The following is an 11,942-nucleotide window of genomic DNA, read 5'->3' as shown; positions in this document are numbered from 1 at the left end:
ATTCATCCCCATCCTATTTCATCATTCAGAATGGCCACATATGGACAAAACATCTGAGCCATTTAAAATGCATCAGCCTGAGATTACCAAGGAACCTGTGCCTGGACAGTCTTTAGAGTCTAATATTCTATCACTCATGAGCTGATTGGGTATTTTTGCCTTTATTTTACTTAGTCTACTCAGCACCCGTGCTTTGGTTTCCATTTTCTTGGTCTGCTGCAGCAGGGCTGGTAAGATTACAGTGCCTTGTAACAGGAAAGCTATCAGCTTTGCTTGATATCCGAAATAAAGGGTTAAAAAAAGATGGGGCACTGCTGGGAAAAAGAGGTGCTGGTGAGAGAAGGAAAATGGTGTATGAATCATAATGATTTCAGCAGTATCAACATGGGTGAAATGTGGCTCCTCAATTGCTCAAGCAATTTTATCAGTGTTGCATCTGAGGACATCAAATTGGGGTCTGTTCTGGCAGCCACACACTCTGTGTACCCTAGGGGTTCTGGTCACATTTCCAAGGCAAGAAAAATATAGGAACATCCTTGGAAACCCAAGAGAGAAAAGTCAGACTGACCAGAACCAACCATACATCTGCAGAACAAATTCATCACTGGAGAAGCCAGGAAGGGACCAAGTTCAGCAAGAGACTTGGTGTGCTGGGACCAGGGTGTCCTCCATCAGAGTGGGCAAATCACCTCACAGGTGCTGCCTGGTGAGCAAGGCCCCAGCACTTACCATTTCCTGAGACCACAGGTAACAACAGCAGGTTAAAGAACTCACTTTTATTCAGAGAGAAGGGATTTAAAACGTTTGACCAAGTTCTTTTAAACCACAGTGGATAAAGCACCGTGCTGCACGGTGCACTCCTGCATGGCTGGGCTCCCATTGAGCTCATTAGCAAAGTGTTGTTTGCCAAACCCTTCTCCTTCTCCTTCCCTGGGTGTTCCCCCCATATGCACCGGCTTCTGCCTCCCTTCCTGCATCCCTGCATCCATCCCACCGTGCCAGCAGGACCTGCCCTTCCACAAGAAATGCTGAGGAGATGCTCAGGCATGCTCAGCTCCAATTGGCGATGTAGTTAAGGAGAAGGGCTCGCCAACATAGGCAGCCCTGACTGCTGCTCTGCGTGCCATTGCAGGTCCCTGGCTCAGACCAGCAGCAGCGAGACAGCTGGGATGTTGCTGCAGTCCTTTGTGCCTGACAGCGAGTGAGGCAGTGTAGAAAGACACCGGGTCTGCCTCTGATACTGCATAAATGTCACATCAGAGGCTCCGGTGAATGTCTTCCATGGGCCCAGCACCTGTAGTGCCACCAAGCTCCATCTCTCAGCTAGAGGACATAGAAGTCATTGTTGTTTGATAGATCGCTGTAATGGCAGAGGGCGAGAGCTGGGCCCTGTGCAGGCGGGGGCTCGGGGCGGCTCCTGCCTGGCCCCCCTCGCCCTTCAGCCTTGCAGAGGTGGGTCTCCCACCTGGGCTCAGCCACTGCCCGCCGCTTGCGCTTCAGTCTGCTGCCGCCATGGCAGTAGGTCCCGCAGCACTGGCAGATCAAGAAGCGTGAGGCCCGGTGCTTGGCCTTCGGTGTGGAGGCTGGGGGCGTGAGGGCTCCCTGCGGCTCAGGCCGACCTTTCAACCGGCTCTTTCTCCTCTGGATGGGATCGGGGCTGATGTCAGACTGGGAGGAGCAGCTCTCGTTCCAGCCGGAGCCAGCACTCAGGCTGCGCAGTGGCAGCGCAAGACGCAAGGCCTTCCAGAAGTGCGAGCCCGAGCGCTTGGACTTCTCTCCCTTCCAGGTGACGAAGGAGACGGACTCCTTCAGCTGGAGGATGCTGGGGTGGGTGCACTGCAGCGGCCTGTACTCCACCACGATGAGCTTGGTGGCGATGGTGTTCTGGCACATGATGCCCAGCTTGAACTCCAGCAGGCTGATGCTCTTCTCCGTCAGGTAATCAGGGCTCAGCACCACGATCATCCTGCGGCTCCTCTGGATGAAGTCAAACACTGCTTCGGTGGTATCTAAGAGCGTAAGGGAGAGGAGTTGGGGTGCACAAGGGTCGGGGTGCAGGGAGAGAAAAGCCAGAACACCATCTGCTGTTTGATGGCAAACCTGCACAAATTTCCCCCTCCCCACCGAAGACCTGGCACAAGCCCAGTGAATTTCTACTTGGTGACCTACGCTCCTGCCAGCTGGCCCTGCAGGAGCAACATCAGCATTTTTGCTTTGCATTTGGCTTTTGAGAAAGCTGAAGTGGTATATGAGTGGCCAGAACAACGGGACAAGCTGGGACCATACTCTGATTCAGCACTGCATGGCATCGCTGCTGCCAGGGCAGTTTTGTAAAACAAAGTTCTTGACTGGGGTCACCTGTCTGCAGCTCGGGCAGCCCCTTGCACCAAGGGGAACCAATTTTCCCACCATGCCACCAAGGCTAAGGCCCACTTCCCTCCCTCTCACACTGCTCATCCCAAAATGGAAGCCTTCAAACTTAGAAAGCGAAAAATGTCAGCCTTAAACGTCCCCGTCAAATCCCTTCTCTGCATTGTGGGGGGATGAAAATACTGTCCTTCAAAGCTTTTCTTGGGGTTGATTGGAGCTTGTACAGCTCAGCAAGATGCTCGGTTGGAACGGCGCCAGACAAGGGCTGCATCTCTTTCATCACGAGCACTGAAAAACAGCAAACCTAAAGGATGTCCTTGAAGTTCTATCTATGGTTTGGGATGCGGTAAGCATATTGAAGGTGTCATGGCTAATGGGTGAGCAGCAGAAAGGATAGGAATTAATAGGGCTGTGGCACTTAGCAATTAATTCCAGCTGACTAACAGAACCATGAAACTTTAAAAAAAAAAGAAAAGTATAAGGCCACTAACTTCCTGCATGCTGGTGCTGACAGTGGGGGGTACCTGAGGACATAGAGTGTTTGAGCAGGACAGGAGCACTGGTAAGCAGCAAGAAAAGCCTCCTGGTATGTGAAGGGTTGTGGCAGTGAGGAGAGCTCAGCTTCAAGCCTGCAGAGGGGCCAGGTCTTTGCCCCGCAGAGGAATGGCAGCAGTGTCAAGCTCCCTTCTGTCAGCTGAGGTTCATATAAATAACAATACCACTCCTTCCACATGATGGCCATGCCGTTATTCTTGCAATCCTTGGCTTTCTCGAACATTTCCTTATCTCACAGCAGTAGGTGCACTGTGTTGCACCTGAATGCGTCTTATTTTAAGACCATAAAAATAAATGCTTCTTCAAAGACATGACTAGCTGTAAACCACATTGTCCCTAGATTATTTAGAGACTGGGGACTCAGGATGGGAAAAATGATTGAACAATTAAGCCTTAATATCCTATTGAAGGAAGTAGGGCACTTTGTTTTGTTCTTTAACAATGGAATTTGAATTGAACTTGTACAAAAGTTTTATGGGGATCCCCCCCCATATACAGGAAAACACTGATTCATTTAAACCAGAAGTAGATGATAAAGCTAGCTCTGTCAGAATTGTCACTTAAAGCTGCAGAGTGCTCTAACCACTCAATTTCAAAGGCATAAAAAATCTGCACCAATCTCCTAATTGACTGAGTCCAGGCCTCATTCAAACCTTTCTATAACTAACTGAGATCTATTTTGAAATCAGCCAAGCTTCAGCATCTTCTGAAAGAAAAAGCTCCTTTGCTGGCTTGAAAGGTCTTTCTTTTTGAAAGTGGAATCACAGAATCACAGAGAAATGTAGGCAGAAGCAGCCCCTGGCAGGTCACCTGTTCCACCCGCCTGCACACAAAGAACAGGTTCAACTAATGTGAATGATTCCAAAACTGCTGAAATAAAGTGTTTTCACTGAGCTGACAGCGATGGTTTTCTTTTATCCATTTTAAATATGCAACATTTTGAGACTCTTTTTTTTTTCACAGGCAAGATGTTCAAATTCCTGAAGATGTGTTTTATTCCTGAGAATGGGATGCCTTTGGACTTGGCTGATGAAGACATGTGAGATCATCACAAGTGTTTCCTTGTTCACTTCAGGGGAGTTGGACTACATGATCTTTAAGGGTCCCTTCCAACTCAAAAGATTCTATGGTTCCATTTGTTTCACTAGTGGTCTTGAAGTCTTAGGCTCTCTCTGAACTTACCTGCTAGCATACAAAGGAAAAAGTTAAGAAAGTAGCTCAGATGAGAAAAAGAAGGAAGAAAAAAAAAACACTGACAAACATTTTTAGTCCAGCTAACTGAAGGTGATGGGCAAAGCAGCCTAAGTCTGATTTCTCTGCATAAGGCAGACACATTTCCAGAACTCCAGCTCATTGCTCAGCCTCTCAACCTAAAGGATGGTGTTTCCTTCACATTTTTCTGTCCTGTGATAGCTCTATGGGTTAGAGGCTTTCTGTGTGTGCATATTCACTTCTGGGTGACACGTGATCTGCGCAGGCACATCATGAAACAGCCATCCCCCCCTCTAAAACAGCATCCCCAAACAATCCTGATATTTAGACATACATCTTTCTTTAACACCCTTTTGTAGATGTAATGGGGAGGAAAATGATACTCATGACAAATGCACAAGGACTGAAATGCAAAGGTGAAAATGTTTTATTGAAAAGCAAAATAAAATAATACTGACGCTTCACAGGTCAAATAACACGAAGGCAAAAATATACAGAAAAGAGAAGGGGAAACTCTGTAACAGCTACGTGACATCAAACAGTATAAGGAAAGAAATATTATTTCCAATTCGTGCAAGGCTGTTTCTCTAGGAAATAACAACGAGGAACTCTGTATGAGCTGCATGTTGATAAATGTTAGGTTAAGGCACGGAGACATAAAAGAATCAAGGGAACTGGACAGACGTTGTGACAAAAGCCATCACGGAAACCAGATGGAGCGCCGGATGAAATGGTAGGTGTACCAGAGCAGTTCTCAGGTTGACAATGCAGCAGGGACTGGGGACCACCCCTGGCCTGGAAGATCCCCATAAGGCCCATGGTGATGTATATTTTTAAGTCAAATTTTTAACAATCACATTAGACTCTAACACAGTCTTGCTTTGGCCTCGTGGCCTTCCCTTTGCCTGCATATCTTGCAGCTGATCACACGGATGCCGAAATCTCTAACAAAAATGGAAAGCTGGGCAAAATGATGCAGTTACAATGGGTTCAAGAAGCTTAGCATAGCCTTGGTTGCTACCTCCTGCCAATGAAGCTTGCTGGAGTGTGGGAAGCAGCTTTGCCTCTACACCAACAGCCGTGGAAACAAGGTTCAGCAACAGCAAAGCTTTTACATATCCTGAGCAGATGAGGAGCTCCATGACCTTCAGTGAAGCTGACTGCAATTTTTCACGTGCTTAAAGCAAAATTTACTTGCGTTGTGAGTGAGGGGGAGAGTGGGTAAGGGATGGAAAAGGAGGTGGGAAAAAAGGAATTGCTATATGTTCCACGTTGGTACAGTACTTGCCTCAATGATGCAGGCGGCTGGGGCTGCCTGCTGCCCTGCCACAACACTATTAAGCACAAAAGGCTACAAGCAAGGCCTTTGCTGACTCTGTGATTCAGCTTCAAGGCTGGAATGGGCTGATCCCCAGAATACCCTCAAACCTCACTGCCAGCTGAGTGAATAGTGCGTAGACACCACCTCATAATGCTTTTTTAATGCCATTATCAATAGCTATGCTTCACCCATTGAACACCAATGGAGAGAAACCGTGAGTCAGAAGTGAGTCAGGAGCACCCATTATCTACAAAAAAAATAAGCATGCACTTAGTATGTGTAGTACTGAATACCACAATTAAGTTAGAAGGCCCTTGTAAGGGGAGCTGCAGGAGAACAGACACCCCTGGAGCTTATAGTGTTATGTAAAAACGTTATGAATAACAGCACCAATTAATGCCAGGGTCCTGCTGTGCTTTGGTCTGTCCTACAGCCCCCATTACTGTGCTGAAAGTCTCATGTGCTGGGGGTTAATCCACAAGGTATTTTCCTACGCCTCTTGCCTTCTATTGAAGCAAGGGCTTGTACTCAGAGGGTTTCATACTTCCATTTTGTGCAAAAATTGCAGAACCTGAAATACACTCCCAGTTCAGCAATTAGAAACAAGAGGGGTGAAAGTTTGCTGTGTAAAACCATGGCCAGTTTAAACCTCAGCCCCAACTGACAAAAAGCTATGTTATTCAGACCCAGGCAGAGCACACCAAGTCTTACCCAGCTGGATGGAGCTTTCAATGAGCTCAAGTACTTTTGCTGGATTCCCTGGAGAGTTGGGCATACAATCACTGTTCTCTCAAAGCCTCCAGCAGCACCATGCACAATGCTTTCCCCAGCCAGCAGCACAGAGACAGCAGGTGGGATCAGTAGTATACTAGGGTTCTTTGCAGTGCTTGTGAAATCCCTGAGCTTACTCTCCAAAGAAGAACCTCTCAGAGATGACCTGTGCTAGTGAGAGCTATTCCCTAGATTACAAACATTATAGTCCTGAAGGATTTAAGATGCTCAGAAGATTGGAGAGTCCTAGAGACAGACCTCTTATTAGTAGAAATGCTACAATACAAATAGCACCTAGAAGAGCATGTTTAAAAAAACATATATGTACACTGCTTCTGTAACAGCAATTCCACATTGCTAAATTATCTGCAACTGCTTCTATAGAAATGTACACAGAGAAGATGAGGAGCTTCAAGAGTTTATGCTTTCCCCATCAATGCAGAAATGTGCAGTCCCATAGCAATCAGGATTGCAGGGCTGGGACACTGATCACAGCATTGTAGGGGTTGGAAGGGATCTCCAGAGATCATCGAGTCCAACCCCCCTGCAAAGCAGGCCCCCTGCAGCACGCTACACAGGTAGGCATTCAGGTAGGTCTTGAATACCTCCAGAAAAGAAGAATCCACAACCTCCTTGGCAGCCTGGTACAGTGCTCCATCACCCTCACTGTGAAGAAGTTCCCTTGCATACTGGTGCAAAATTTCCTGTACTCAAGTTTATAGCTGTTTCCCTTTGTCCTATCCTTATAGACTGCTGAAAAGAGGTTGGCCATGTCTCTTTGACTCCCACACTTAAGATACTTGTAAACCTTAATAAGATCACTTCTGAGTCTTCTTTTGTCATGGCTGAACAGACCCACTTCGCTCAGCCTTTCCTCATAGGAGAGATGCTCCAGGCACTTTATCATCTCTGTGGCCTTCTGCTGGCCCCTCTTGAGGAGATCCCCATCTTTTTGTACCCAGAACTAGATACAGTACTCCAGGTGAGGCCTGTCCAGGACAGAGTAGAGGGGGAGGATCAACCTCCCTTGACCTGCTGGCCATGCTCCTTTTAATGCACCCCAGGATCCCTGGACACACTGCTGGATCATCTCCAACCTGTCATCCACCAGGACCCCCAGGTCCTTCTCCCCAAAGCTCCTCTCCAGCAGGTTATCCTCCAATCTGTATAGATACTCACAGTTATTCCTTCCCAGGTGCAAAATTATACATTTTCTTTTTTTAAACCTCATCTGGTTTATTGCTGCCCAGGTCAAAATGAAAGGCTCTATGTTCCATTCAAATTGAATCCCAGCCTGTGTTACAGGGACCAACAATCAGGAGGGAGTGAATGGAGAAGAGGAAAGAAGCCCTGTCTTGGAATCTAAGAAATGTCCCATAGGAACTGGATCAAGGAGAACTGGCATGTACAAAGGTCACATTATGACAAGGTGCTGGCTGCACCCCATCTGAAGACCCCAGACATAGACCCTGAGATCAGGACTTCTGTGGTTCATTACAAGGCCATGCAATCACAGAGAAAAGCATATGTATCTTTGGTCTTTCTAGTGCCAGGACAGTAGAAAAGCTGTAGGGAGACACGACTGTCCTCTGAAACACTTGGGACATAGACCCAGCCTGAGCTCCTCCCCAGTCTCTGGCCTAACTTCTATATTTTTTGTGGGTTTTTCTGTTCTGTGGGTGGGCTCTGGATTGTGATTTTTTTGTTTGTTTGTTTTGCTAATGGCATCAAACATTTCTTAGGGAGACATATGATGGCTCTTGCCGATCAAGGCTTGAACTCCTGATAATTTTTTTTACTGGCAATTCCAGCTGTAGCTCTTTCCAGAACCTGCCCTTTGGGAACTTCGATTTCTCTCCTTTCCACTTAATGATAGTCAAGGCCGCCTTGGCCTGCTTCAGCTCCTTCACTTTGCTCTTCTTGATGACTTTGTACTGCACTAGAATAACTTTGATGTTGCCCTTGGAGGCCATATTCTCTAGACCAGCCTTGAGCTCCAGCAGGGCCTGTGTCCCCTGCATGACGTAGTTGGGGCTCAGGACAACAAGCAGACGTTGGCTTTTCTGGATGAAGCTCAGGGTTTCGTCTGTGACAACTGGGAGAAAGAAACATCAGGGTGGTTAGTGATGGCTGAGAACAGGCTGCGGAGCTGCTCATCTGATTCCACATAGCTTTGAGAAGGGGACGATGAAATACTTCAGATGCCCTTTCCAAAGACCATGCTGGTGATCCTCAAGCTCTGCAAGAACTCCTAGCACATGGTCCAATAGAGGAACCTCTATGTTTCTTGTGGGTTCATGTACTTTGGAAATACTGTTATATCAACAAACTTTACACTAGCTGTTCCTGTTGCTACCATTGATGAAAGTAGATCTCAGTGTTGCTAAAAGTGACATGTAAACTATTCAGAGGACTTTTAGTGATGCGTCCAAAAATGACAAATATCATGGTAACTGTGGATCATCTTTGATTTTCTAAACCTGCATGTAGATTGTCCTTAGCCACCTTTCTGTAATTAATGTGAAAATCCCCTGTAAACACAAATCCCAGTGCTTGCTCTCTCTGCTGCAGGGTCTCCCACACTGCACTGTCAACAGAATGTTCTTGAGTGGTCAGAAAACACAATGGAGAATAAAATAACACTGACAGGCAACTTCATTTAGCTGTCAAGCACATTTGATTAGTTCCTGTCAGCAAAGTCATAGGATAATCAATCTCCTACTGTTCCTTCACCAAGGACAACATAAGTCTCCCAGCAACACAGATGTACACTCCAGAGGCATGGCACCAGCTGCCACAAGCTATTTCCTGGTCTGCTGTGCTTCCTCAAGAAGATAAGTCAAATCCTAGCTCAGAAGCAGTGGGGAGGATCCAGCAGCATTGCTAATTGCAGCCATGAGCCAGCAAGATAGACCTCAGCTGGGCTGGTCCTCAGAGCTTGCTGGATTGAGGCTGGTAGTGGCAGTGAGCTGGGATAGGAGCACTTTTAGTGATGGTGAAGGGCAAGGGAGCTCAAGACTGCTGTGCTGGAAAGAAAATGAAACTCTCCAGAGGAAAGAGTGACATGAAGTTGGTGAGCATGCTTCTGGCCCACAGCAATCTTAGGCAGCTGAGAGGTGGAAGATGCTCTGTCAGTGCCAGTTTCACAAACTTCCATTCTGGGTGACTTTCTGCATCCTATATGCAACAAGATATTCTTAACCATAACAACTAATTTTTATGCTATGTTAGACACAGATTTTCTAATTCATGAAGGTGAGTAGCAGGCCTTCTGGGAGGGCATGTTTTCATCTCAGAGATGCTGGTAGGGCACATTCCACATCTCCCTGAAGCAGGCACTGCTGGTTCTTCCAGGCATTCACTAATGCCCTATGTGAGCTAGCAGCCCAGTCCAGCATCACACTTCTCTATTTACTTATTTTTTAAAGCCTTGACTTTATCCCCCTTTCCTAAAGCAGCTCAGAGGTTGTGTGAATGTCAGTGGATATTTCCTCTGCTGATAAATCAACTACTCCCACACATCACTCTTGAAGAAAGCAAGTGAAATGACCACAGCCACCGCTTGTTCCAGGCCATCAGAAAATCTTCTGTGGACATCTGTGACATTGTCACATGCAGCAAAAACATTAGAAGATACCAACAAAAGATTGTTCTTGGAGAGGGGGAGGATAATAGCTAGTCTGGAATGACCAGCTCTTATCAGTTACCCCTGCAGGGGGACTGGAACTTGATCTTTAAGGTCCCCTCCAACCCAAGCCACTCATTCTATGAGTTTATGATCAGTACCTCAAAGAACCAAGAAAGAAGAGGAGCTTCACAGGCCCCTGTGAAGTACTCACTTCCCCCAGGGAGGCTGTCTCTGTCGAAGATACACAGCTTGTACCCAAACTCATTTTCCAGGACTCCTCGCAGTGTCAGCAGCACAAATTCTTCCTCCTCCGCGTTGCGTGCATAGGAGACATACACATCGTACTCCTTCCCATCTGAGCATTGAGAGAGTGCAGAGAAACACAAACAGCAGAAGAAACACTTGTGATACTGCACATGCTGAGTCTTTGATTTTCTTAAGGGGAAAGTAAATATAAATTATATAATTGATATATATATCAATTTGAGCCCAGGTCAAGACATCGATTTCCATAACTCTAAGGCAGCAATGCTGCCTCTGATTGCCCAGGCTGAATGTGAAGGTACCCAGACACCATCGGGCTGCTGAAGACAAAAGACTGCAGCAACATCACCACAAAGAGAAATTCCCAGTAACACAGGGAAGATGTGGTCACACTGAGGAAGAAGGATGCTTAATCATCTCATCCTTTTGGATGCCTTCCCACATTTTAAAGCAAATAGCTCCTGATTTGAGAATCTCTGCATAGAATCAGAGAAGCCAGGCATTTACTTATAAAACAAGCCTTTTAACTCTTTACCTAAAATGGTTTCATCTGTTCCAAAATGAGCTCGATAGAAGAGGACCATTTCAAGCCAATAAACATGATAGATGACGATCAGCACCACGACGAGTAGGATGGTTGCTCCCAGTCCACAGGCCAGCTCCACAGTGTACTTCGGTGCTGCAACTGGATGCAAAAAAGAACAAGAGGCCAGGTTTACCAAACGGGCTGCAACTTCAGCTAAGCAGGATCAAACATGTGCTATATGTAGTCAAATGATGCAGAGGAACACCAGGAAATAAAAGCCAAGAGCCAAGCTGGCCCTTCAGACAAAAGTGGCCAAACCAAAGTTTGTCTGGCGGGACACGTGACAGCAGACCCATAGATGGAAATCACTTGCATAGCCCAAAGCCAGGATATGCAACCTCTTTGGGCAACACATGCTTCTAGAAGAGTCAGCCAAAGCTCACCTGCAACAACATAAAGGCCACTGCTTTCCCTCCCCATCGAACACCCACAGTTCTCATATCACAGCCCAGAATGACAAAAAGGATATAACTAGCCTTGACCTGACCGTTTCCTATCACAAAGGAAGAATCAGTTCATATCAGAAAAGCTGAAACGTTTGCAAACAAAGACAACCCTGTGAGCAACAAAAAAAGATCACAGCCTCCCTTCCAATTCATATGGTATCTGTCATGATGCTGCTGCTTCTTTGTATTATGGGCAGAAAAAGCTGCAATCCTGGACAACTTTTTTTTTTTTTTTAAATAGTGACTCATGTGGCAGCTCATATGCATGCTGGCAAACTGCATGATATGAGCAGTGAATGGAAGCATCACCAAATTTCAAGATCTATTAAATTTTATTGGAAACTTAATTACCAAAGAGAAAATGCAAGGAATTTAACAAGTTTCATTAGGTGATGAGCAGCAGAAGTACAAGGAAAAGAAGGGAAAGCATCCAGAAAAAAAAAATCAGGAAATTTATATAACCTAACGTAATGAAATAGCTGCAGCCAACATATACAACTACTTGCTAAAAACTGGAAGGTAAGTGGAAAGGGGTTAGGTTCTAGGATGCCTGGTATTCCTATGCCCAGTAGAATGGTCTGCAGTGAGCTTAGTTCAAGGTTGTTCTGCCAGCAGTGCTTGAGGCCGAATCTTGCAAGTTTCTGTGGAACAGAGCAGAAAGGAGGGGTTGTGAGTAACCAAATCTGCTCAGAGCAAACCCACTCAACTGCTGCAGGAGCAAACGTGGGAGGAAGAGGATAGAGCAGACCAGTTCACTAGATACAGCACTTAGGCACTGCTGTCTGGGGA

General features: G+C 46.3%; 1 protein-coding gene across 1 annotated transcript in view; it reads right to left on the bottom strand.

Moving 5' to 3' along the window:
- Positions 1 to 815: 815 nt before the first annotated feature.
- Positions 816 to 11,942, bottom strand: part of LOC125697777 (interleukin 1 receptor accessory protein) — a 41,245-nt gene continuing 30,118 nt past the window's right edge. Inside the window, 3 exon segments of the mRNA XM_048955370.1 lie at positions 816 to 2,009; positions 10,069 to 10,212; positions 10,657 to 10,806. Of these exon segments, the coding sequence (XP_048811327.1) occupies positions 1,324 to 2,009; positions 10,069 to 10,212; positions 10,657 to 10,806 (980 nt within the window). The 3' untranslated portion in view covers positions 816 to 1,323.

Source organism: Lagopus muta, chromosome 9 (assembly GCF_023343835.1).
Source record: "Lagopus muta isolate bLagMut1 chromosome 9, bLagMut1 primary, whole genome shotgun sequence".
In the NCBI taxonomy this organism is placed as follows: Eukaryota; Metazoa; Chordata; class Aves; order Galliformes; family Phasianidae; genus Lagopus; species Lagopus muta.
Note: the sequence above shows the minus strand (reverse complement) of the source record. Positions and strands in the feature narration are given on the sequence as shown.